Here is a 26952-nt window from a genome sequence, read left to right on the forward strand (position 1 = left end):
CCCACAGTGATCATTTTTATTGGTGAACGTTCCGACACGAGATACTCTAGAAAAACCGAAAACACCAGAGTTGAAGGTAAAGTGCTTGATAATCTGACACTTAGCTAGTTCAGTGCTCAGGCTCCTGAAGTTGCCTATGTGGTGAGCTGTCTCTTGGTGAGCCTCAGAATCAGGCTCTTTTATACGGATGCATATTTACCTTACCACAGTGTATACTGTGTGTACATACATATGCGGGGATGGAGAAATTTATGCTTCATGTTCGCTAATGAACTCATTGAGGTCCCGCCACCTTAACAGATGAATAATGCTCAATTTAAACCAGAATATCCTCTTTGAATGGTGAAAGGACCTTTTGTTTGTGATGTGCCTCCTTTAATAGGGGAAGTAAATTAAACTATTCATTCCCACAAAATTTGCCCCTTTTTTGTTGTGGTGGTGGTTGTTTATGTTGAAATATAAGCATTTGTCAAACTTTGTTGAATGAGAAAGTTCCAAACAGCAACATAATTCCAGTAAAAGGCAGAGCTATGGCCAAGCTCCACGAAGACAGTAACCTACACAGAACCCAGAAGGATGAGGGCGTTAGCAGGGCGGCCTTCAGGAGCATCGCTAACAGAAAGCTGACCTATTGCAGTATCTCCAACCAAAGGAAAATTGCCGTTATGTTGCCTTTTTGTTTTGCTTTTCATTAAAATTGACTTAAAATAGAGGAGCCTTCTCTCTTAAAAATATGTATCTTTTCATGGGTGTTAGGAAGAAAATATACAACATATACACACACACTTGTTCCTAATGCTTAAGAAGAAAACTGAATAAAGAACCACGTTAGAATCCTTGGAAATAGAAAGCCCTCCTTGTCACTAAATTATCCAGGGTGAGACCTCAGATCTGCACTGAAATAAGAAAGTAAATCTGAAATTGTATTTATAAAATAAGATGTCTCAATTTATATCACGGAAAAATACCATCATTTAATTCTTTGCATCATAACATTTTGGAGGTTTTTATAGCTCTTTAAAATGCCTGTAGAGCATCTAGGCCAATCTGGTAAAACGCTACAAATATTATATTTAAGATAATTTTCCACTATATTTTTCTTCTGAAAAAACACTCTATGTGTTTGTAGAATTCAAACAGCTTCAGCTGCTCGAAATGGTGAAATACCTTTGTGCTTTTCAAAAATCACATTTCAGAAAGGGCATTTATTCTATAGAATTAAAGTTTACTGAATAATAAATATAACTTTAAGTGAGGCAAGCTGTCAAACCCTTGAATGTCAAAGTTAGAGCAGATAGCTCTTCACGTTTTTTGCTGCTTTGGAAAAGAAAAAGGAGCAGAATGAGAATGATTAAGTAAAGGCAACCTCACCTTTGAATTTCTTCCTCTTTGTATATTTGTCATAAATAACAATTTAAATATCCTTTGAGGTTCATATTTTCTGGTTCAATGGGGAAGTACAGAAAAAAATTAATATATTCATGCATGATATGAGGCAACAGAGACCAGAGCGTCTTATTTGTAGCAAATTTTATTTTCAAATAACCATAAAAGGTATCCAGTTTCTCTTCAGCTTAATTTATAAGATCATGCAAGATGTCAACATGAAGTTCCAAAGGAAAAAACCGTTCCTGACAATTCTAATATGTGAGGAAAAAGGACACAGAAATGCACACCAGAACTTTCTACATATGGCTAGTACCCAGATCTTTGTTCCTGCCTGCTTTTGTCATTTCGGCACAAGACAAATGTAGTGCAAAGAAGCAAAAATTAATAATCCAAGGGAAGAAAAACTTGTTGATGTGGTGCATGATAAGGGAGGGTTTGCTATATTAAAACTCACAAAGAAATGTTGGAAGTGAGGAGTGATTTTAGATAAAAAAAATCTATTTTGCAACACAGTTAAAAAGAAATTTAGTTGTGGTGATTATATTGCTACTTACATCATATTCTTAGACTTTTCTTTGAGTACCATGCACAGTTCTGAACTTTTTTTTTTTTGCTATGGAAACAGGCAATATGAAAAACAAATCTTCCCAGAGGGCACTCAAAACAATATTTTAATCTAGAATTCTAATTTATTTTGAAAATAAGGTAAGTGGCAATGATACCTGAAAAAAAAGTTATAAGGGCAGAGTAGGTAATATAAAAATGTTTCAAAATCAATGGCACACCATAAAGAAAGTAACTTCCCATTTTTGACATTGCCTATAAAACAAGGAGTGTGGCTTTACATCTGAGGGTGTTTATTTATTTGAATATTCAGACTTGGTTCCCAACTACCAAAAATATAAAATCGATCCAAAAGGCCAATCTGGAGTTTATCTATACTTATGGTTTCAAAGAAAATACAACTCCATTTCTCCAGTTTGGACGAAGTCCTATTGTCCTTATTCTAACCCTAGTGTCCAGAAACCATAAAATGAACAACGTGGTGAATCACCTCTGGAGCACACACTCTCCACAGATAAAGCCAGCTTTGTTTATAACAGAATTGAAAATTCAATAGCAAAACTCCATACAAAATTAGGTGTTTATCTTTTATAACAACAGTATTCTCTTTAGCATTCTCCATAGCAGCCTAGAATGACTTGACTCCAAATTTCCATTCCAGAATTCCCCACTTCGAACGCTTCCCACCATGATACCCCCTGCAAGCACACTGCAACGGAAAGTGAGATATTTATATGTGGCTTACAAAACGCTGTGACTCCAAAGAAAGGATACTGGGGAAAAAGATGCATGGTGGATTCTACTGGGGTTTTGCTAAATAAAGCTAACTACATTTTAGGTGATAAAAAATCATCAAGCTCTTGAAAGTGTTTGCTTTGGGTCCTTTATTATGGAGTTTTATCCTCATTTGAGGTATAATAAACCTACCCACTCTGTAAGTCAGCCTTGAGGTGGCTACTCAACCAAAGCTGACAGATGCTACCTCTCAGTAAAGCTTTTTCTTGCCCAAGATCAATTTGCCAGAAGTTAGACTAACCCAGGCATGTGGGAGGTAGAAGCTAAGAAAATTGAGTGCCCTGCTCCCTGCTAAGAAGTCCACATCCTTCTCTTGCATGCCAACCAGTAAGTGTGTGGTTGCCCAGACTCAAAGACCGTGGTGCATCCCAGGAAAGCAGGGCAGACCTCCCACCTCTGCATCACATGCTTTTTTCTCTTCCCACTCACATAATTAGTGCTCCTTTCTTTTACTTTTTAAAAACGTGCCTGTTTCAAATTTGTATTATTTTTTTCAGATGTCTGATTTCAGTTATGTTCTTTCCCTCTTCGGTCTCTTCCTGCATTTCACATACCAGACAAATATTTAAAGGTCTGTAAAACCAGGCGAGCTTCCAAAATATTTCTAAATGAAACTGCCATAGGTGACAGCACAGGGAAAGAAGGCAAAACTGAAGAACAAGGATTTGAATAAACTGGCTGGAAATGTATTGGAAAATCTATTTAAGTTGCTATAGCCATGGATGAAGTTTCAATGAGGCATAAACATTCAAGTTACTGACAAAACCAACCTGTTTCATGATCGCTCAAAATAGTCTACTTGTCATGGTGCATTGCTTTTTTTTTTAGTAGTAAGTTGCTCTCTCCTTTAAATTTTTTTTTTTTTTAGTATTCAGGAAGTGAAAGCACTTAAGAAAACATTCAAAATTCTGAGAATACATGTAAGTGAAACATTTAATGTCTGTCATTCATAAAAGTTACATCATTTACATAGGGTTCATTTGTATATAATAAAAGTTTCATCATAATGAAAATTTTCTGGAAAGTTATATGTTAATTTGTTTAACATATGCTTTGGATAAACAGCTAAATAGGAGTTGTTAAAAAATTCTTTCTTCAAATATTCCCTTTAACAATTAAAAAAACCTCATTCCTAAATATTTGTTTTTCTTTCCACTTGCTCCTTTGTTCGTAACATCATATGTAATTCGAACTATGCAAAGATTGGATCTTTGCATAGCTCAGAATATATTCGTATACTTCAATAAATTTGCTCATTGCATAGCGAACATGTAAACTTACAGAGGATCTATAAATTTTACCCTAATAATCTAAAAAAGCTGCTGAAACCTTACATGATAGTTTATTCTAAGGTTTATTTTTGTTGTAATTTTGGATTCCTTTGTTTTTTTTTTAATTTTTAATACATATGTCAATTGAATACAACAACTAAAAAGTCATGAAAAGTTAAAAACCAAGTAAGTAATTTTATACTAGACTACCAGAATTTAACCTCACTCTGTTGTTTGGATCTCCTCCTAACTATAACAAGGTGGAAATGTATTGTGCTGCCTCTTAAGGCAGTGTTCGAAATTAATTTCAACAGTGTGTGTTTAACATAAAGTTAACTATGTTTGCATCAAATAAAATGTTTATTAATGAAAGCTCTTTATCATACAAGAAACAGCAAAGGTAAGTCATCATACAGAGATGCACACTGGAAGGGACAGATGTAGAAGTGCATGCAGAGATTTCTGTTTAAAAAGGAAGTACTAAACAATAATACTAAAATTACCGAGTTTGGATGCCTATTCTCTTAAATGAGTGATAGCCTTTCTTTGAATTTACACTTGGAAAATGCCATTAACAGATAGGACTAATACACATTAGCAAGCAGTGAAATGAGTGTTTTTGGACTTTATTTTACAACTACTGTGCTTGACAAATGTGTGGGATTTTTTTTTCAATAATAATTTTCTTCAAATACGGGGTGGGCATATTACTGCCAGGTTGCTCTGGTTTCTACACAGTTTATCTAATTTTGTTTTAAGCCACATAATTTTAAGCCTCCATTTGTGTTAGACACCGTATAGAACAGAATTTTTGTTAACATTCAGTAAATGACATTTAAGTCTCTCTGTCTCTCTCTCTCTTTTTTTTTTTTTTTTTTGGCTTAATAGATTTTAAAATGTATGATTATCATAACCTAATATTGTCTTTGTCTTCACTGCAGTGGATTTCCGATCAAACTTTTCCCCTTCTTTTAATACTTTAGGGAATTTTCAAACGTCGGGATGTTTGGCTGTAATGCCCCAAGATTTGTTCTCCCTGAAAAAAATCATAGTGACAATTTATTAACTACAGAGCAACTTGGCTTTTAGGGGTCTGCAATTTCTATTTAGATTTACAAATATCCATTTGTGCTCAATAGACCTAACATTATATCTTAATCATATTTAAGGTTTCTTTTCATGCAATTACTTTATTTGCTAATTAGCTCTTTTTTAATTCTAAAAATTGGACTGAGTCAAATCAGTGGGGCATTACTTTTATTATAAGAAAATAGATTTAAAGGTAATTCTAAGTAGAATCACATTGCATATGCAATGGTGTGGACATTTAAAATGAATCAGAAGTTTGGAAATCTAAAAACTGTTTGTATGTTTGAATATTTAAAAATTTTTTGTATTACCATTTTAATGGCTTTTACACATAGACATTGGAAATGCACCAGTACAGTTAAACCTTAAATAAAACTGATGGGAAATAAAACTCTTTAGATTCAAAATGGTTTATTCACACAAATTTAATAGGATATATCACAATTGTTTGGTCCATAAATATTTAGGGGAAATAGTTTCTATACAATGCATTTATCAATAAACAAAGAAACATGGACAGTTTTGCCAGACCACTTACTGTACTATAAACACGAAGGTCAATAGATAAGATTATTGAATTTCTCAACTATATTCGAAAGAGTGCACAACTGCTTTCTATGACATGTTCGTCCCCTCTAACAGGATACACCATAAAAAGAGTTTCAGAAATAAGAGGTAAAACAGTACAAAACTAGCGAGGTGTCAAAAGGGCTTAAAACAGTTAATTTAACAAACAACACATATATCCTGATTTTTCACAAACTTACTTCCAAGTTATATCATAAGGCACATAGGAAAACTGAGTTATAATTAGTCTACTTGATAAAGTAGATCTATAGTACCATATATTGTTCTGTCAAAGAACAAAATTTCTAAGTATCAATATTTTACCTGTAAAAGTGTATTAATAAGATCTCAGCCTTATCAAGGTTGTTTGGTCTGGTTAGTGGTAAATGCCCAAAATGTATTAGAAATATGAAAAGTCAAGATTTAAGCTCCATATAAGATGATAACCACACTTGCTAAATATATAATGGCAATCACACCTTTCTTCTGTTACAGTGTTAACTTATCTTCCATCATCTTTTTTTAAAAAATAAGCTACTTTCTGTGCTAATTTTCTAAAGACCCTGAGCAAAAGTTACAATAATGCACTTTAATGTGGGCAGTGAACTGTCAATATGTAACCACACATTTATACAGCCAGAAGGACACCTTTAAAATCTATTAAATAGCCACTTCGACCACCAGAGGAGATTTAAGGGGTCCAAAAAGTGGAGAATATGTGCAAAGTTATTCTTAACAATCCACTAAAGCAAGACATATATCTTGACTTCTTTTTTATTTTTTATTTTTTTTAGGAAATCCACAATCTAATTGGTATTTAACTACAACAGAAGCATGGATATGAACATTCACCACTGCCCAGACCATTAAGATTTTAGCTTAAATTAAAAGAAAAAAAATGCTACTGTAAACTAGGAAATATATTCAGATCAGCATCCACCAGGCTTCTGAGTTTATCTGCTTTAAGACGAAGAACTTCAAATCTCTCATGTCAGAAGTTTTTTTCTAACAAATATATCAACCTGTGCCAAAGCAAAATAAAGCTGAACAAAACCAAAGAAATCTCATTGTTGGTTTTAATCTACTAAGGTTTTTTAAACATTATTCATACAGAATGTCAGATACAATATCATGGTACAGCTGAAGCCAATTAATAGAGCTAATAATTAAATTATACTGACTTGATTAACTTCTTAAAAAATTATATTTTGCTTATTTCCATTTTCCCTGGGGAAAAAAATTAATTTAGATAGAATGGTTTTACAACTATCATTTTAAGCTTTAGAAGATTAAAAGTATAGAATTTCAAACTCTATTTGGAACTTTCATGGATACACGGGGAGTTTAAGTATTTTTCAAATGTTGAAAAGCACGTAACTAACTAAAAAGTTTTATTGGGATGTACATCCCTAAGAGAAGGAAAAGTCACATTCCTGGAATAAATTTACCACCTAATTAATCTTTAATATTTACAGTTGTTACAGTTAATGATTTGTTTAATCATATTCTTTATCTGCAAGTAAAAGGAATAATTGAAACGTTTTTTCAGTTTTAAAATATTTAAAAATGTGAAGTGTTCGAAATTCCATAAGTACACATACAATTGCAGGATTTGAAAAATAACTTTAATTAATCTTTATTTTATTAGCCTAATCATTTAACTGGGAATATGATTATTTGCCCACCATAATACAATTCTTCTTTTTCTTTTTCCTTCGAGATTCTGGAAATAAGTAATATACAATTTTAAGAGGCACTTGATAGAATGATTCAAAAACTCCCCTTACCGTCTGAAAGATCTAATTAATTTTTTTAAAAATCCAAATACGCTTCGTAGACAAAAAAGAAAAAAATACACTTTGTAAAGGAGACGATACTGTAAACTCATTTGCCAAGTGGCTGCAGATGCTACACACCAAGCTGTTTTTTTTTTTAATTTCCCAAATATCTTGTGGGTTAAGAAAAAAAAAATAATGTCTTGTAAATAATAAAATAATAATAATTAGAATAATAATAAAAAGAAGAGGAAGGATTAAAAAAAAAAAAAACCAATGTTAGAAAAGGTTCGTTAAGGTAGTTTGTGAGGGACTTCCGGATTCGTGGCTGTCCAGGTTAGAGGTCACGGCTGTCACTACAGTGATAGTGGGATTGGTCAGGTCTGTTAAAGTGGTCGCAGTGCCGGGTGGAGTGAGAGCGCCGCTGTCTGCTGAGGGCGGGGCCGGAAGCGACGTGCCATCAGCTTTATCAACACCCCCATTCTCCTGCCGCAAAAGGTTCCTTCTGAATTTGGCTCGTGCGTTTTGGAACCAAACCTGCAAACCAACCCCAATGGATTTCTTTACCGATGTTTATTTTTTATACTTCTTTTTCTCTCTCTTTCCTTTTTTCCTTCTTCTTTTTTTTTTTTTTTTTTTTTTTTGGATATCTGTTTCTCTTTTTAGATAGAATTGTTTATTTTTCTTGGGAGAGAAGGGCCTTTTTTTACTTTTTAATTTTTACTTTTTTGCCTTGCTTTTAAAACAGAATAATGCCAAGTGATGCTACAAGTATTCTGTCAACTGCACGTCCTCCCCCCAGCATGACAAGTGCCATCGGGACGACTGAGGCTCACGTGGAGATACCATGGAAACGAAGGCACAGAGATAAAGTGGGGGACATAGATCCTGATTCTTCAACTGTTTGTGGTCTTTCGAGAATGAGGAGAGGCAGGGTCATTGAAAGTTTGGAAAAGTAAGAATCACTCATATGAAATGAACATCACTGAAACAGATTTCAAGCTATTCTTGAGTCTGACACATGGCAAGTATTCCTGGCATAGGAAAAACTTCCAGGGCCACAGACACCAAGCAGCCTGAAACTGGTTGGCGGAATTTAAAATGCCTCCTATTCCTCACTCAGAAGGGGAAGAGGATCACAGGGGACCCACAGCAACCACTATAATTTCATTATTTGTATGTTCGTCCCATGGTGACTTTAGGAAAACACCTGGACAGCAGATCTAACTCCCAGTATTTAATTTTTAAATATGGTTTATTAAAACGGGAAAATACTTGCCCCCGTTGGTTGCTGAGACACTAAACAGACTTGTGGCTTCCCAGGAGATGAAAACATGGGTCGACTTGAATTTGGAAGGTTATAACATGTGAGTGAGTCTGCCAAGAGTTTGCTGACGTAAGACAGCTTCAGCAGGTGCCCCTCAAGTCTGTGCCCTGAGCCTTCGGGGGATGGAAATCTCTAAAGCCACAGCCCGTGCAAAGAACCTGCATTTGCTGGGCAGTGAGGCAAGCTCTGCCAGCTTTGCTGGACCCATCTCTCCAACTGTAGGGAGAATGTGGCTGCACTGTAAAAGATCCTGGGTCTCTCTTTGGGCACCCTCTGGGAGGCACCCTGCAAAATCTCAGCACACCCTCTAGGGAGATAACTAAGATATGCTAATATAAGAGAAGCAGTTCAGGAAATACAGGTGTCACTCTAAACAGGGAAGAGAACTATTTTTACTGGCAAGGGGAAGGGAGATGTATGCACAGCCAATGATGGAGGTTTCTTACCTGCAAAACTCTTTTGGTCAGCCCTGTTTTCTGAGCAAGCTGCTTGAGGTCCTTGGCATCCGGGTTGTGGTTGATGGCAAAGTAGGATTTCATGGTCCGGAGCTGGTGGTGCTTGAAGGAGGTGCGCATGCGCTTGGTCTTCTGCGAGGGTGGGTAAGGCTGCTGATCGCGGTCCAAGTGGTCGGCCTCATTCTCGTTACAACCTGTTGCGGTAACAGGGAACACACACGGCTCAGTGGAAACTCCTGCATGAGCTGAAATGATGGCGGATGTTGGATACTAATGCTGGGATAATAAAGCAAAGGTGGCAAAGGCTGTCGACCCAATTATGAGTGGGATCCGGACAAAAGAAAGAGGTTAATCGCCAAAGTCAGCCAAGCCAGTCTGCTCATGTAGACGCAACCGAAGTTCATATAGTAGAAAAATACTAGATGAGTCCTCTCTTTTACTTAGTGGTTCCTAGAAAACTTGGGAAGATGAATAAGCCATAAGTGTGAGAGTAAGAGAAATCACCAAGACTGAAAAGAAAAAGCTCTTTTCTAATATATTTATGTGCATCAGCACACTGCCCCTCCACACACACACAGACTCTATGTTTTGCCCAATTTGTGAAATGAGATGCACTATCGTGAAGGTATTGCTTTTTTATGCCAACAAGTAATTTCAGCTCCCTCAAATCTGGGCATTTCTGAGAGCCTACCAACTAAGGAAGAATTCCAATTTTGAGCCTTTTCTGATGGTCCTAGAGCCTTCTCGATCAGGAAAAAGTGAGCAAATGGCTGGAGAAGGCGGAGACGTTACAAAGTAAAAATGTGTAGATTTCCCACATCATTATAAGAATATTATTTTTGAGGGCTTTTAGCTATAATGAGTTAACCTAGAGCTATACCAGGAAGAAAACAGTTTTCCCATGGGGTTATTTTCATAAATATTTCTGAAAGAGAATGAGCCCAGACTTCTCATCACGGGTTGGTTCAAGCCTGGAGCACGCCCTACAGCTCACAGCTCAGAGACACGGATGGTGCTTATTTCTAGGCTCAGATCTCAGCACTTCTTGCTCCAGCTGTGTGTGAGTGGGATTGGAGCTGTGCCTCTGGACGGACCAGCAGAAAGAGGTGGCATCTTCTCTCCCCTTGCAAGGCGTCCTCAGCACTGAGGGCAAAACAACCCAGCCCTTGAAACTAGCCTGAAAGTCCTTTTCCCCAGGCTATGAGGTTGCACGTTTAAGAGGTCATTTCCAATAATCTACCGGCTCTGCATAGGAAATATGATGACAAAATGAAAACATTTTGCTAGTGACTTACTGATTCAACCAACTTTGCAACTTACAGGGCATGGCAATTTCTTTTCTTGAAACCCTTGCTTCAGATACTTATCTGATGTATATTCAGATCTGATCATCCTGCATTTCAGTGCATTACAATAAAATATCTAAAATCAAGCTGATCCTGTCACTGGGGAGAGGCGGAGGAAAATCCTGAACCTTGAAGAAAGTGAGGCATCTCTTACTCTTAGCTCTTCCATTCTGCTTGATAAGATATTATTTGCCTGCTATGCTCTGATTACAATTACTTTTTAAAAAATATTTTCTGTAAATCAGCATATATACAGAAACACAATGGTTCTAGTCATTAACCAAGAGGTCAGCGGCATCACAAAATCCATTTAACAAGAAATTCTCCCTAATGTAAGACGATCAGGCATGAATTAATGTCTCCTTTGTTTATATTTCCATAAGATGCATAAATTGGAGGGTGCACTTGGTAAGAGAGCAGGCAAGTTCATTAAGAGAAAGACTATACCAGATTCACCTGTGGGTCCCCGAAGTCAAGCTCAGGGCCGGGAGCTCAAGAAGCGTTCAATCAAGATTTTGAATCTCTGTTCATCCATAAAATTATGAGTGACTGTTAGTGCAAAACCAAATCAACTTGAACTGGGATCCCAGTTAGATATATACACTCAAATGTTGAATACAGACTTCGTAAGCCCCACCAGAAAGGTTACCATATACCCAGAGATAAGAGACAGAATATACTTTACATTTTACCCTATGTCAGCCCAGTGGGGATATGTCAAGTTCCAATATTCTACAGAGTTGTACATTCATAGCCTCAAATGGATGAAACAGCATCTTATGACCTACTATAAAACCACACTGATCTCCAGTAAACTGAGCTATATTTCACAACCAGATTACAAATGTACCCACAACAAAATGGTCCAGGAGGCACACCTTAGTCATCAAGGGCTTCTTCAAAGAAGATTTCGTCCCTATCATATGTGAGTAACACGTAGCTTTTCCTGAGCAGCACGTCAAATTGAATATTACATTTGGGATAGAAGAATCAACTTGGTGTTTAAATAATGCCCTGAGCCATTTTTCCCCCCAAAGTAATCTTTCTTAGAAATGAACGTGATTCCTAACCTAACTATATGCTCATTAGTCATTAAAAGGAAGTTTATGAAAAATAATTATAGAATGATTTGATAAAATTGCTTCTCTGAACATGCATTCTATATCCATTATTGCAGATTAAAAACTCAGTGGAGAATTTTCGTGCCTTAAACACAATTATGGGACTTGTTCTCACAAAGAATAAAATTCAGTGTGTATGGAGATTAAGTTAGCTCTTTATTAAACAAATATTACTGTATATGATTTCCTGTGACTGAGCAATCACTTATGTTATTCAATTTAATAAAGCAATCTGTTTCTTCTACAGACTAACTCAGTGCATTATCCTAAATTACTTATGTTTAACTACAAATGCATTGTGTAAACTTGCAAGTGATTGTGTTTCCCCAGGGTCTACTTCTAAAGCTATAGATGGTTTTTTTCTGCTGAAATATAGGATGAAATGACAACTCTCTTAAAACTGTCTTAAACATACACCTATAAGTACAAATCTGGTGTTATAAAGTTAATGAGAAGATCTGAATATTTTATTTTCCAGTCACTTATGAAATAGCCCCTATACTAACGTGAGTTTCTGTTCTGAAGGTGGGGAACCTTCAGAGAACGAACTGATCCCTGAGAGACCACTAGGGGTCAGTGCCAGGCTAATGGAACGACTACCGGGAGCTTTTGAAGTTTGAGAGTGAAGAAAGAACCTAAGGAAGGGAGATTTTGAGAAGTGGCAAAAATTTAGTCTCTCAATTAACGTTCAGTTACCCAAATAAGAGCTCCCTATCTTAGACTAACGCTTCTTCTCACCTCCGCAGAGCTTTATTTCAATCCAGCATTCCAAATAAACTTTCCACGTCTTTCTAAAACATCTGCCTGATTTCTGCACAAAGAGGGATAAACTGAATTAGGAATATTCTCATTAAAAGGCGTTTGCCTTATGTCAAGCACTAACTGATCTTTACCAAGTTTCACACCTTCTCTGGAAGTCTCTGGATCTTAAATATATTCTGTGTACATGTTTTTGAATATATATCAATGTATAAATTATATTTCTTTAGTATCAACACTACTCTCTCGGAGAGTGGCTGACACTGAAGCAGAGATGGCAATGGAAGATCCAAATAATGAGCTAAAACTGCAAGGATGTTTTATTTTCTAACTTTTAAGATGTTTCTAATTTGCCGAAGCTTTTCTTCTGCTAGTTTTGTAACAAACTGGCATTAGATTCACAAACTCTTTTTAATGGTGGGCTGATCTTTGGTGAATCATCTTTAACCCAGTTTCTCTAGATTATTTTCACCTGATCTTGAAGAAGTATGTACTATTTACTTGTATCTCTGGGGAAAGTGGAGAAAGGTTGGGGTGGATGCTAATTAAGAGGCATCTGATCGGTAGTGGCGTGATGTACAAATTCCTTCGGGTGAGGGAGGCCTCCACAACTTTTCCCTCCTTCAGCAGCAAGACAACATCAACTTTCTCTGTAACCTTGTAGCAGCACGAATCTGCAAACTAAAGACCTAAGTGGAAGGCGATTTTCATTCTTTTTAAAAAATAAATTTGTACTCCCTAGTTCTTGGAGAAGGAGGAGAAGCTAAATTCTACTGTCCTTAAAGCCCCTTGAATCTTTCTAACATAAAATAAGATCCAAGGAGAAATCAAATTTACCTAATTAGATTAAATAAACAAGCGAAAAGGCAGGCTTGCCGCCGTTTGGCTAGAAATCCCTCCCCACCCCGGCCCCTTTCTGGACTTTGTCCGGGTCTCTCTCTCTCTCTGTCTCTGTCTCTCTGTCTGTCTGTCTGTGTCTGTCTCTCTCTCTTTCTCTCTCTGAAAGACTCGCTATTTATGTGGGTCTCTCTCTCTGTCTAATTAGGGCATTAGGGCCTTGGTGAGTGGCTTGAGATTCCAATGTCATCTTCTATTAATAAAGGACAATTAGTGCCCTGCCTGTCCTGCCCCGGGGACCACGCATCAAAGGAGATGGAGTAAGCGCGCCGGGCGAAGTGGCCCCTGGCCGAAGCGCAGCAGGGGGAGCGCGAGGCCGCGACCCGCCGCCGGGGGGTTGGCAAAACCCGGGGCTGCGCCCGCCGCCCAGACACAACCGATTCTGGTGGGTCTGTAGCGAGCAGACCGGCCCTCTCCCTTCGCCTAGCGACCTTGGCCTGAACCCTCTAGGGAGGAGTGCAGCAGCGCCGGGTGCGCCGTCCCTACTCTCCATGGGAAGCGCCCCGCCAGGCCTGCCCAGAATGCATTCAACTGAGGGAGCCCAGGAGAGGGTTGGGGGGAGCCGGCGTCCTGCGGGGCTCCCCCTGAAAATCTGAGGTCAGAGCAGAACTCTTAGTTCAGCCTCGTTCCAACTGGCTGTGTGACCTTGGGCAAATCACTTATCTGGTTGGACACTGTTCCTTTACCACTGAGCAACAACAATGGTCAGGCACCATACCAGGCTCTGGGACTGGAAGAGAAAAACAAGCAAGATCCGGGCTTGGGGATGTCCTTGCTTTGGCTGCTATGTGGGTGCTCATGGTAACGGGGTGCGGTTGCCACAGCGAGGTCCCCAAGGTCATCTTCCAACAGAATGGACTCCCCTAGCCTGATTCTCCAGCCTGCTGAGATTCCCATCCAGGGCTGGGCCAGGGCAGGGGAGATCAGAGCAGTCAGCAGGCCTCTAGGCTTCTGAAAATCACCCTAGGGCTTCCTGGAACCCCTTTCCTGGGAACTGGGACACACAAGAAGAGCTTCCATCCTGTGCGGAGTTAGAGTATGGTCCACAGTACCTGTCACCATCCCTTTCCCGGGGAGATGGAGGATGGGGACAGGCTAGCAACAGTGGGAAGCTGGTGAGTGGGAGAGTTTGATAAATGATAGATGTTAGCCCCAAAGCAAGGAAGAAAGTGTGCTCTGGCCCATTGCCTGCATTTTCTTTTCAGTTAAGAGAGGAGGCTAGTGGAGGCCAGAAGAGGAGCCTGTGACACCACCAAGCCTGGAGGTTCTTTCAGTCTTCCAGGGGTCTGGATGGCTGACCACACAGGGAATGAGCTGGCTGGATGAGGACCCTGAGCTAGGAAGGGGTCCAGCCAGCTCCTCCGCTGCGGAGAGGGATCCCCACCCCTGCAGCTGCTTTGCACCAAGATGGGGGATTTGGTTTTTTAACACTCCTGCCAACTGTGTTCTGATTAACTCTGGGCTGGTGACCACAGCCTCTGCCCCCGCTAGACAGACTGGGGTTTGCTCTGATTTTTTTTTCCCCCAGTATTTAGGAAAACCTCCTCCAGGATCTATAATTTGGCTTCCACACAGGAATTGCCCTAGGGCTGTTTTGCTCCAACTGGGAGCCAGAAACTAATGGGCTCATTAACTAATGGGCAACCAGGGTTTGGCTCAGCCTGCTTGGGAGAAGTCATTGCAGCCCCATGGTTATGAATGTGTTTTTTGCCACAACCTAAATAAAGGTCTCTCTCTCTCTTTCTTTCCCTCCCTGCCTCTCTCTCCCCCTCTCCTTCCCTCCTTCTCTCCATCTTTCCCTTTCTTCTGAGCGAAGGGCTGTTGTAGGAAGAAAAGGGACATGCTACGCAAAGCGCCCTCTTGCAACAAGATCTTGGACTGGGAAGGAGTTCTGTGGAATCCTCCTGGGGGCAATGGGAGGCTAGGACAGAACGGGGGTGACAGGGGCCCACCTGAGTTGTAATTGACGATGTCCACTCCCAGCGCTGGGCTCTTCCGCTTCCGGGGCCGCCCCTTCTGCACGGTGCCAGTGCCATTGAAGTAAGGCAGGGCCAAGCCTCCGCTCTTGGCCGCCAGCTCGGTGTAGCTCAGCTGCGGAGGATACTCCCCTTGCAAGAGGGTCTCGAAGTGGGCGCGGCAGTACACCAGGCTGTCCTTCATGCCAAAATGGTCGCCCGTGGTCAGGGTCTTGTTGCAAGTGGAGCAGGTGAAACAACTCAGGTGGTAGACAGAGTCTCGGGCGCGCATGACCATCTCGGAGGCGGAGATGCCAAGGTGGCAGCGGGCACATCTCTGCACAGAGAACCTTCTGGAAGGAAACAGTCGTGTCAGGGCTCTGGTTGAGGCAAAGGCAGGGCCCATCTCCCACCCGCGACACCAGGGGCTTGGTCAGCAGCGGCCCAAGACTGAGACCTGAGGGGGCTCCGGGAGGAGAGGACAGGGGCCCACTTGGACATTAATCTTATTTGCGTATTGACCCGTTCTGGTGAACCAGGACAAAGATCCTTTGCATTAAAATCAGAAGAAGCGGGTAACATCCTCAGTTTCCTTCTCTATAAATTGGAGATTTAAAAAGACAAAAAAGCAAAACCCGCCACTACGTAACTCATAACTCTGTCGAAAGAATATTAAATTGCGATGCCGAGTGAAAACGCTGCATCGATTACAAAACATTCTAGGAACGAAGAGTGGTGTTATTATTACGCATGGATGTGTGAACGTGCGTGAGAGCGTTCAGACGGACGCAGCCCCGGAAAAACGACACTTTTGCAGAGGAAAGCTTATTCTTTTTTAACCACCTCTCTGGCTCCGGCTCAGAGCGGAGCTGGGTCACCTGCACGTGGTTCTCGCTCCCAATCCAGAAACAGAGCCGGGAAGACTCAATGAACACGCCTGCGCCCAGGGCCCTCTCCAGTCTGGCGGGCTCAGCTCTAACCAGCGGTGAAGGGAACTCGCGACTGAGTGGCTTGGGTTTCGGCAACCGCGATGTTCCTTCTTATGATCATTTACACGGCTCCCCCCACCCCCCCACCCCCCCACCCCCCGCGAAAACCGAACACCCGGTGTCTGTTGCTGCCCGGGCCGCCAGTTCAGTTCCAAGGCACGAACCTTGCTCAGTTCGTAGTAAACGGAAAAAAAAAACTGCTTTAGTCTTGGTCGGCCGAGACACCGTTCCTTTACTCTTCCCGGATTTCTCCAGGTTCCCTCAACCTGGCTGGGCAGTGCGGGAGCGCATGATGTGCACTGATGCCGCTCCAGACCTGGGTATCTCTGCCACCCATCCTCACCGCCCGTCGCGGGGCGGGGGTGCAGTTAGAAGAGTCTGCAGTGGATTTCCCAGATCTCGGGATGATAACCTTCCGCGGACAGGCGAAAGGTGGGGGACGACGGGAGGGGCTCTCGGGCTCGGAGGTGGCCGCGCCAGGTGTACCGGGCGTAAGGGAGTGGGGCGGGAATACCTGTAGTAATCCTCCTTGCAGTAAATGCTACCGTCCTTGGCGAAGCAGGTGAGCTCGGACTCGAGAGCCAGCTTACATTCACAGCACTTCAGGCATCTCAAGTGCCACTGCTTGTCCACGGCCAGCAGGTAGTACCTGTCCGAGATCTTGCCCCCGCAGCCGGCGCACAGAGCGGGCTTCTCGGGGCTCAGCGGGGGCATGCCCTGCAAGGCAAGCAAAGGCGCGCTGAGGAGGACGCGCGGGGGCCGCGCGGCGCGAGTCCCAGGCATCCGGGAGCGCGTCAGGGTAGGGGCCCCCCAGCGCAAAGGCACACGTCGAGGAAACGCTTGCACTTCCTCCCTTTGCGGCTCGCCGCGTTTCTGCAGCGTCTGCCCGAGCCAGCGGTCAGTCCTCCCGGGGTTGTTCACCTAAAGACAGGCCGGCTGTCTGGAGCCTCTTTTTAAAACGGCTAGGAGCGCATTGACTAGAGTTTGGTGCATATTTCTGAACTCGAGTAATTACAGGCTAAAAACTGTGGCCTTCAACGCACACGAAATAAAACCACAGAAATTGTTATTGCGGAGTGGAAAGGAGATTTGAATGAGCACGAATTGTTTTCCAACAAACGCAATTACAATCCTATTTCTGCACATTCTTATTAGCAGCGTTGAAATTGAAAGGAAGGGAAAGGTTATGCCTAGGCTTCTCATTTGGCCGACACTTTCGATCGCATATATTTAGCAGATCTGTTGGTCTCTAATTTTCAGGGATATCGTTCCTCTTCCTAGTGAGAGCGTAAAGAGCCTGTTCCCAGGGAGGGGCTGTTGTCCGGTACCCTGTGCACAGTCCTTCTTTCCCTAGCATCAAGATACCTAGGAGATCTTTGTCCTGAAAAATCTGTTTAGCGCCCAAGATTCTCGCCTGCATCCCCACCGCCAAGCCGAAGATGGGGAAACCTCTCCTTGACGAGCCCAGGCCCGCTGTGAAATTCGGGTTTGCGTTGGCGCTTTCTGTGTTTAAACAGGATAGCCACAAAAGAGGAAAAAAGAAGTTAACCGCTGGACTTTACCCTTAAGACTAGCAGAAATGGGTTGGACTTCCCCCACGAAACTTTGGCGGGCCTGGAAAAGTAAAGTTTTGTCCTTTACCCAGACCAGGGACCCGCACTGAATTCATGTCGCAAACGTAGAAAGATCCAGCAACTCGGCTACTTGGTGGAACCCCAAACACCGCTGACCCGCCCAGAGCAGGCTACCGGGTTAATTTGAGCTACACGACCCGGTGTGATGCCAAAGGATCTGCACAGCTCTGTTCGGCTGAAATCATTTCCGGAGACTTTTGTAGTTTTTCCCCTCTGGCTCGTAAGTGGGAAAGGGAAACGCATAGATTATTAATTGGTTTTCTTTATTAAGCGGACGTGACTTTTATTCTTAAGAATAGTAGCAACAGCGGTAGTTAATTACATGGTTTAAGGGCTTGGGCGAGGTGTCCCGCTCCTCCGGGTTTTTTATTAGATTCCCTTACACATTACACCCGCCCGGCCTGGAAGCTGAACGCGGTCCTCTCTCGCTAGAGGGGCCGAGCTGGGCTGCCAGAGACCCCGAAAATCTCAGGGTCTGGGGGTGCCAAGCTCCGAGCGTCCGGGTAACTGGAAGTAGCCCAGTGGTGTCCTCCACTCAAAGTTTCCCATGTGTCCCAGAGACCAGAGCCCCGGGGCTCCTGCTCGGCCCGGACGCGTCGGCCACGCGCCGTCCGCCCTTTTCCCGCGTCCAGCTCGCCCTCTGGCCGCCGATCCTCACGGGGGAGGGCCGGGAGTCACGGGGGCCCGGAGCCCGGGCTCTGAGGTCTGCAGGAGAGGACGACCCGGTCCTCCGACTCCCAGCTCGCCCTGCTCTCCCGGGAACCGCTGCGGCAGCGGGTAGCGAGCTCGGGGTCTCAGAAGCGGAGACATTTCGAGTCAGAAAGGGGCCCTTTCTCACCGGAGAAAACCCACCCGCCAGCCTGGAGCGGCGGTCCCCACGCCGCGCCATCCTCAACTCGCCGGCCGGGGCATCGAGGCTCGGCTTCCAGAGCGCGCAGGGGAGCCGACTCCCGCGCCCCGGGGCCCTTCCTTACCGCGTCGCGGCCGTTGAGCTGGGCGCCTTTGGCCAAGCGGGCCTCGGTCTTGGATCTGCGCTCCATCTCCTCCATGATGCCTTGGATGTGGCCTCCGGAGATCCCGTGGAAGAGCATGGCTGGGGGGCGGAAAGGACACGAGTTGTCTTCTGCTCGGCACCCCACTATTTCCATATACACACGCCCGGAGCTCTCAGCTCATCCGAGTGAAGGAGCAGAAGGGACCGCGGAGGGCTGCGCTCTGGAGGAGCGCGGAGATGCTCGGGGACCGAGGGCAGGAGGGAAAGGGAAGAAGAAAGAGGCAGACGGAGTGGAAATCGGTCTGCTCGGAAAAGAAAAAAAAAAGAAAGGGGCGGGGGGAGCCCCAGCAGCTTCTCGAAGGAGATGTGCAGAAAACAAACAAACACGGCGGAGGGGAGAGCAGAGGAAGAAGGGGGATCTTACTGCTCCGAGAGATCGAATTACTAATGGGAAACAACTGCGGCGGGGGAGGACAACAAAATCTGAGGAAGAAAGAAATTAGTTTAGAACACAAAGAAAGAAAAAGAAGTGCTGTTTTCAGCGGTCCCTGGCTGCTCGCAGGTTCCCAGTGCCTGTAGGTTGGGTTGGGGACTGCTCCTGCCAGAGCTGTGTCCAATTTGTTAAGAGACTAAAGCCAGCCCATTTTTGATAATTTAGTAGGAGGAGTTCTCTCCCCGGAGCTGCCACGGATTTTTATTCAGACAACAAAGACCTGTCATACTCCTCTCAACCCCCTGGTGATGGGCAAGCGAGGACAAACATTACAAGGGGGGGGTGGAACGGGGGAGGCAGGAGGCGGGGGCATTTACTTCCCCCCAACACACACACACACACACACACACACACACACACACACACAACCCCACACGTCCTTCCAAGAATTCCCAGCAATCACGTTTTAAAGGGGGAAAAGGAGCCCTTATTGTCCCTGCCCCAGCATAGGAGGCAGAGAGCTGGCCTGTTTGGTCCAAGTTCAAGATCAGACTCCAGGCTCAAGGCATACAGAATGTTGGCTCCAAACTTTGAGTTTTCTCTCTGTGGACTTTCTGGTCCCCAGCTCACGGGGACCTCAAATAAGTAAATATTGGCCAGATACCCCTCTCCTCCCCATCCTGTCTTCCTCAGCTCACTTTTTAAGAGCAAATCGCCTTACCTTCCCAAGAACCCCCGACTCTACCAGGGGCTGGAGCATCCCCCCAAAGTGAAAAGCAGGCTAGGAGAGCCCATGTTTCTGGAGTTTACTTTTGGCAAAAAAGGTTTTCTTTGCAAAATTAGCGTCGAGGCCAGGGCGTGGACTTGTAGGCGCGAGTATGCAGCTGAACCATGACGGTAGAGTGAAGTGTTCTCTCACCCCGTACAGTTTTGCAGGAAAACTGCCTTTGAAACTTGTCAATGTGGGCAGCGGCCCGGGGCCCCGGGAGATCTTGGCGCCCGCCCTGGCGGGACCAGGCGCGTCCTACTGCGTGCTGTTCCCATCGGCCTGGCCGGACTGGGACTTGTAAAACTGGATGCACCTCACAGAGAGGAGGATGTGAAAGGGGCTCCTCGCCGTGGAGGAGGGGAAGGTGAGAGCTGACGAGCAGAATGGCAGACCTGCGCCTCACAAGAGGCGGGATTGTTCTGTCTCCCTCTGTCCCCATTAGCGGCGGCCCCTCCTCGGCCCTATTAAAAAGTGTCCACAATACTGTGATATTGTCGATTCATTCAAACCACCAGAAGCCCCCTAGGGGCCCCCAAGCGCGGAGCTGCGGCAGGAACCAACCCAGCTTCAGCCAGGGAGAGGAGGAAGCCGCCCATTGCTCTCTGCTCTCTTCCTCCCTCAGCTGCCTGTCTTTCCTCTACTCCCCATGGGCTTCCCAGGAACGTGGGCCTAGGTCCTGACACCTCCAGGATACCCCAGACGAGTGCTTCCCTCTTCAGGGAACCGACAAGGAAGTGGGGCCAAATCTAGAAAGAAGGGAGAGAGGGAGGGAGAGAAGGAGGAAAGGAAGGAAGCAATAGGAAAGGAAGCAAGAGGGAAGGGATGAAAGAGGAGGGTTCACGAGGAAGGAAGGAAGTGACAGAGGAAAAAGAAAGGCAGGCAGGCAGCAAGGAAGGAAGGAAGGAAGGGAGACAAGAATGGAGGGAGGAGGAAACAACCCTTGCACGGCAGCCTGACTTCCTGTCCCAAAGCATCGCCTCCTGAAGCTGCTGGAGTTGCCTCTTCCATGAAACCCCAGACACCATGCTTTCCCTTGTTCTTTCTCAGGGTCAAAAATAATGTTATTTGCAGACTGGACGCTGTTACAGTCCTCCGGGTGCCGGAATACAGCTCATAAAACACAATTTCACACAAAAATGAATCCAATCAAGTGAACTAAGCTGGAGACCTCCCCCCCTCCTCACTTTGGCAGCCCTACCGGACAGCAGGGCTGCTATTTACTGTAAGTAATGTAATTAGCCCCTTTGGATGGAAATCAATGAGCTTTTCAAACCCACGTGCACACACGAAGGGCCCCAAGGAGGGGCTGGAGGCGGCAGCCCTTTCAGAGACAGCAGGTCCTCTCACAAAGGGGCAGCTTGCCTTCCCGTGAGTCAGGGGCTAAATGGACTCAGACCCCGAGAAGGAGGAGGAGAAAGAGGAGGGGGTCTCCAAGAGGAACATCAGTCAATTACCCCAAGGAGACTCCAAGAAAAAAGTAAATACAGAACCTCAATCCAGGGTCCCGCTTTGCCTAGTTTCCGGGCTAAACTCTTCCCTCTCCTGTCAAATGGGGCTGTTTGGAATCAGTTTGGCTCTTGTTGGGTTTTGGTCCTGCTCGGCAAAAACAACAAAGAGCCCAAGAACACCACTCCCCCCCCTTTGCAAGACATGAAATTTTGAAGACCCCATGAAGTGAAAGTTAAAGAACTCCAAGAAAAAAACAGAACTTTGTGAAGAGTCTCCAGGGAAGCCAAGCACAGAAGTCCTGTAAGCCCTCTAATCATTCCTTCCTTCATTCCTTCATTCACTCATTCATCTGTTCCACACATATCTGTTCATCATCTATCAGGTACAAGCAGAGCTGAGCACCTTCTGCAACCAGCTTTCTGATTGGATCCCAGTTATGCCTGCTTTTTCTTATAAAATTCAGGTTATAATTTCCTGCCCCCAGTGGGATTTGCTTCCCAGAAAGAAGCGAACCGCCTGGATTCTTCCTTCTCAGCCAACGCAGGAAGTTGGCAGAAAGGTAGGGGTGGGGCGCGGCTGCTGGAGTTTGGGAGGTCCTTGTGAGTCCTGCGGAAATTGCTCCCCATCAGTCCAACCCTGCCTGCTCTCACAGTTCCTTAAGGAGGAAGCCCACGGCGGGGGGTATGCTCCAAGAACTAGCGTGTGACCTGGGGTGTCCTAACCTTTTTGTCTCGGAGCCCCGGGAATTACCCAAGAGGGTCCCCCTCGCTACCCCTCACTCTCAAGGGACAGTAAGCACTTTAAGGAGAGTGTCTTGGTGGCTCTCTCCCCAGGAGGGGCTGGGCCGACGGCTGGCGGAATAGCCCGGGAGCGCTCCATAAAAGTTGGACTGCTCGATGGTTCAAGTCTTGGGGCTGAGCCCCCGCCACTCTCAATGGGACAGGTGCACGCGGCTCTCACCCGCCCGCGGCCTGGAATAAGATTCGAATCTCCTCTCCGAACTCAAAGCTCTATTTGGAGCAATGGACTAGAACCCTAGCCAGGCGCTGTCTCCCCTACAATTGGGCACCCACAGTCCAGTCTTTTCTTTCTGCTCTGCCAGCCACCCGTCCGGCTGCTGTTGCCGCTTTCAGGAAAGCCAGTGGCTGGACGCCAGCGGGGCGGAGGAGTCAGGATGGAGGATTCAGAGTCCTAGAATCTCCATGAGGGCGGCAACCTGGTCCAGGGCTCCAGCCCAGTCAAAGTCCCCAGAGGGGAGGAGAGGGGAAGTAAAGGGAAGGCAGATCCAGGAGCAGCGGAGGTTTAGGGTCCGGAAAGGAAAGTAACGCAGCGGTTACTCTTGAGAGCATCTCTTGAGAGCACAGGCGACTCAAGGTCTCTTTAGACCCGAATTTTGGAGGCCAAGATCCTGTGTCCCTGGGTTTGCCCTTTAAAGGCCAGAGGTCACCCTTTCTCCTGACCCTATTAAGCCGGTTGAGGAGCTCCTTGGTCTGAGAGGTGCAACTCTTGAAGCAGTGTCCGGCTTTCGGCACTGTCATGAGCATCTCAGGGCCCGGGGAAGTCTGCGTGGTGCTGGGGCTGGGAACCGCGCACTGAGCGCGGAGCCGCCCAGCACTGGTTGCCCCGGCTGCACTGAGCCGGAGGTGAGCGAGTGGTCCGGAGGCGCCGGGCCTTCCTCTAGTTAGTCGGTGGACAGGGGGAGGCTCTACGTGCAAACCTCCCCACCGTCGGGAATGGCAGGTCCAGACTGGCCCCTGCCCCTGCGCACCTCTGATTCAGTCCTGCTGGAAGGGCCTCCCTCGGGACCAGATGCGAGTGGTTTGAGCCCGGCTGGGCCGGGGAGTTCAGCTGCGCATCTTCGCTGGCTGGCGCCCGGGGACCACGCGCCCCCTATCCACGCACCCCCCGCACCCGCGCAGCCTCCCGCCGGCTCCCCGGCTCCCTTCAAACCTCTGTTCTCCAGGCCCTGGTCCTCCAAGGGGGCGGCTGCCAAGTCTAGGACGCCGTGCCTCTGAAATCTGAAGCCCCATTACCTGCCCGGTGCCGCCGCTGGCTCGGCCGCCCCAGGAATAAAGGAGACGTCCCGCCCCGCGGGCGCTGTGCGGGGTTTAGGTTGAACAGGGTATGGTGAGTGAAGCCGGGTTCCAGTGAAGCCCTGCACAGGTGAGAACCGGTGGCTTCCCCGCCCCCAACCCTTCCAGGGAGAAGACGCCCCCGTAGCTCCGCGGAGCCCCGGGAGCGCATCCCTCTCGCCACTGACAACTCCGTGACCTCCGCCCTCCACGCCCCCACCTCCCCGAGGAAAGTCAGCGACATTCAAGAGAGGGGCAAAAGGAGGGAAATGCAGGTTGAGGAATCCTGTCAGGGGAGACTATGTATTTCAGAGCCTGCGAAGAGCGGTTTAATTTCTAAGACACACACACACACCCCTCTTCCCTCCACCCAATGAAGGCGCGCACACGCGCGTGCATACACACACCCTTACACTCACACGATCGGCACAGTGGCCCAAGAGAAAAGGAGAAAGGGCAGGGAAAGTGAGAAGGGACCTGGCCTATAACTCACCTGCCTCTAGAGCGGTACCGTTCAGCATCCTTAGAGCGAAGGAGTGGATCACGCCGCAATGGAGGCTGCGCTGGCAGAGAAAAGCCGAGTGTCAGGCGGGCGCTGCGCCGGGCCCCCGAGCACCTCCCACCCCGCGCGGGCCCGGTCCCAACCGCTCCTCCTCCCGCTGCGCCCCCAGGTGCCGGGCGGCGCCCACTGGGCCGGGCCTGCCTCAGGAGGGGCCCGGGACGCTTCTGGGCCCCCACCCCGACCCCCGGCGGGATGGACTCGCACTGAGGCCAGACAACCGCTCGCTCCGACGAGACAACCCTCGTGGGGATCTTACCTTACGGTGCAGAAGTTCCCCCTAAGAACCCGGTCCTCGGCGAGGGAGGGCGGGAGGCGGCGGCCAGAGGCGTGGGCCGGTTCCCAGGTCTCGCCGAGGGTTTCTCTGTTAAGCCAAATAAATAAACCGTTGGACGAAAATCAATCTTTCTCTCTCTCTCTCCCTCCCTCTCTTTCTCTTTCTCTCTCCCTCTCTCTCTCTGTCGGAATTGACCCGAATTCTTCACCTCTGACCCGCAGCTCCCTCCACCTGTCTTTTATTTTCTGTTTATGCTTCCAGATCAGGAGGGGGAGGAGAGAGGGTGGGCAGAGGGCGCAGGAACCGGCCGGTGCCCCGAGCTACGCTCTGAGGCTGCGTTCAGCCCTTCCAGCCCCTCAACAACCAGGGGAGGTGTTAATGGAGGACTCGGCCGTAACTGAACCTCATAAAGCCCAGAGCATCTTGAGGCTTGGGCGCGGCGGGCGGCTAGAGACCCGCGGCGCGCCCTGGGCTCCCGGCCCCGCAGCTGGCCCCTGCCTTCCTGGGGCTAGTACCTAAAAGATGCTGCCGCAGCTGGTGCCTGCATAGACGGTGAAGGAGCAGTAGCATCTGCCGAGATCGGAGCTAAGCCATTGATGGCTCACCCGCCACATCCCCGCCCTCCCCTCCCGGTCCTCCCTTCCCTCTCGGCGCTCCGGGGCTGGGCGCCGGGAACCCAGCTTTTTGGGATACGCTCTGCGCTCGGAGGCGGCCTTCCCGGCCGGGTCAGCGCGCGGGCCGGAGGTATCTCTGCCGCCCGGCCCGTGCTAGGAGGTGGGAGAGCGATTAACCTTCCGGGAGGAAACGGACTAAAACCCTGGGAGACGAGCATTCGCGGGGGCATAGACACCCAGACCCGGGACCCGGCGGGGGCCAGGTTACCTGGTCTCCGGTTCCCGAGGGGCTGCGTCGCCCCAGCAGCCTCGGGCGCAGTCAGGCCTCGGGGAAGTGGAGGGAGGACCGGGCTGCCGGGCTTCTGGCCAATTATTTACCTACTTCCCCACCCAGTGCGCCCCTCACAGTCGGAGATGGGGGGCGGGGATCGCTGAGAGGCTCCCGCGCGGATGCGGAAGGGGGTGTGAGCAGCGAGATTGGCCGCTCCGGGACGCGGGTCCGCGTGATGTGCCTCCCTCCCTACCCGCCCCTCCCCCTGTGTCACCCGAGCAGCTCCTCCGCGGCGCGTGGGCCGAGGGCTGAGAGGGCTGGGGGCGCCCGCGCGCGGACGAGCAGCATGAGAAAACCGCGTGGGATGCGGGGGCGCGTGGGGCTGTGGAGGGCTGGACCCACCTCTTCGCCGTCCCGGGCGCTCCGCAGCAGCTTAGGGGTGCTAAGGGATCCAGCAGGAGCCGCCAATCCAAGCTCTCTGGCTTTTTCTTTCCATCCCAAATCTCGGAATGTGGCTCAGAGCACCGCGGACAGAGTCCCTATTTCTACCGGAACACTTAGCTTCACGACCAGTCCCACCAGCCAATTGGTCCCATTAGTTTACCTTCTAAGTTCCCCCTCACCCCCGACTTTCCCCTTTCCATCGTGGCCTCCTTAGCTCTTTCTTTCGTCGAGAATCCCCCCCAATCTCGGTTCGTTTTCGCAGCCAGGGAGGCGACAAGGTTCAGCTTCTCTGCTCGCTGGCGAGGCCATCGAATTGCTGGACCGCGATACCGACCCGAAAAATGCTGAGGTGCTCTCATTCATCCCTGTCCAAAGCAGCAGTTTTTATCCTCTCGTGGGTCACGAACCCGTTTTAGGTATTTGATAAAAATATGCATTCTACACACAGACACACACGTGCACACACACCCAGAGGCGCGCGCGCACTGAAGAGCACACACTGAAGAAGCTCACACTTTGGAATACAAATTTCGGGTGGGAATATGTGGTGGTCGCGAATCTCCCAATCGCCCTAGAGCCCACGATTCTCGGGTTTACACTCTCTTTCACACTCATAGTCTCAGGGAGGGGGGCCGTGAGTCTGGAGGTTTTGTGCCATGAGCCCAACCTTGAAACCGTTTGTGCCAGCGAGCGTCAACCCAGCGCTGGGCGCCTGGCACACAGCCGGGCATCCGGAGGGCCTGGGTAGGCTGGGCGTCCCAGGACGACCCAATCCCCAGCTGAAAAGCTGCGGGTTCTTCCGCAACCTTCTCTCGGAAATCAGGCTCTCCACAGAGGCGCGCAAGAGGGTGCTGACAACCCCCTCACACACACGCACACACACTCTCACACACGTAAACGTCTGCCTTTTTTTTTCTTTTCTGAAGGAAGAGAGAGTTTTGGTACCCAGAAGTACCTTTTCATTGTTGCAGGGTAGTAAAAAAACAGCACCGAGTTTTAAATCCTCCACCATGGGCAGACAAACTCAATCCTTTGCTGGAATGTACTGAAGATGAAATGGCAGGTGTTGGCATGGGGGGAGGGGGGTGGGGAGAGGTTCCTTCTGGCCTACCCAGGGTCTGTGAGGTCTCAAAGTAC

General features: G+C 47.1%; 1 protein-coding gene across 4 annotated transcripts; it reads right to left on the minus strand.

Moving 5' to 3' along the window:
• Positions 1-1529: 1529 nt before the first annotated feature.
• On the minus strand, positions 1530-25537 carry LHX9 (LIM homeobox 9). Of its 4 annotated transcripts, none has more exons than XM_044762939.2 (8): positions 25369-25537; positions 24469-24573; positions 24144-24208; positions 18908-19026; positions 16814-17016; positions 15308-15663; positions 9224-9426; positions 5414-7987 (listed from the first exon to the last, which is right to left on the minus strand). In XM_044762939.2, the coding sequence occupies exons 3-8, from the start codon at positions 24169-24171 to the stop codon at positions 7730-7732; spliced, it is 1167 nt and encodes a 388-aa protein (XP_044618874.1). In that variant the 5' UTR covers positions 24172-24208; positions 24469-24573; positions 25369-25537; the 3' UTR covers positions 5414-7729. The 4 variants fall into 4 exon arrangements, with proteins under 4 accessions (XP_014684866.1, XP_044618874.1, XP_044618873.1 ...); XM_044762938.2 differs by having other exon boundaries at positions 24144-24213; XM_014829380.3 differs by lacking the exons at positions 5414-7987; positions 24144-24208; positions 24469-24573; positions 25369-25537 and adding an exon at positions 1530-5055 and having other exon boundaries at positions 18908-19573.
• Positions 25538-26952: the final 1415 nt, after the last annotated feature.

The sequence above is a fragment of the Equus asinus genome, chromosome 30 (assembly GCF_041296235.1).
Source record: "Equus asinus isolate D_3611 breed Donkey chromosome 30, EquAss-T2T_v2, whole genome shotgun sequence".
NCBI lineage: Eukaryota > Metazoa > Chordata > Mammalia > Perissodactyla > Equidae > Equus > Equus asinus.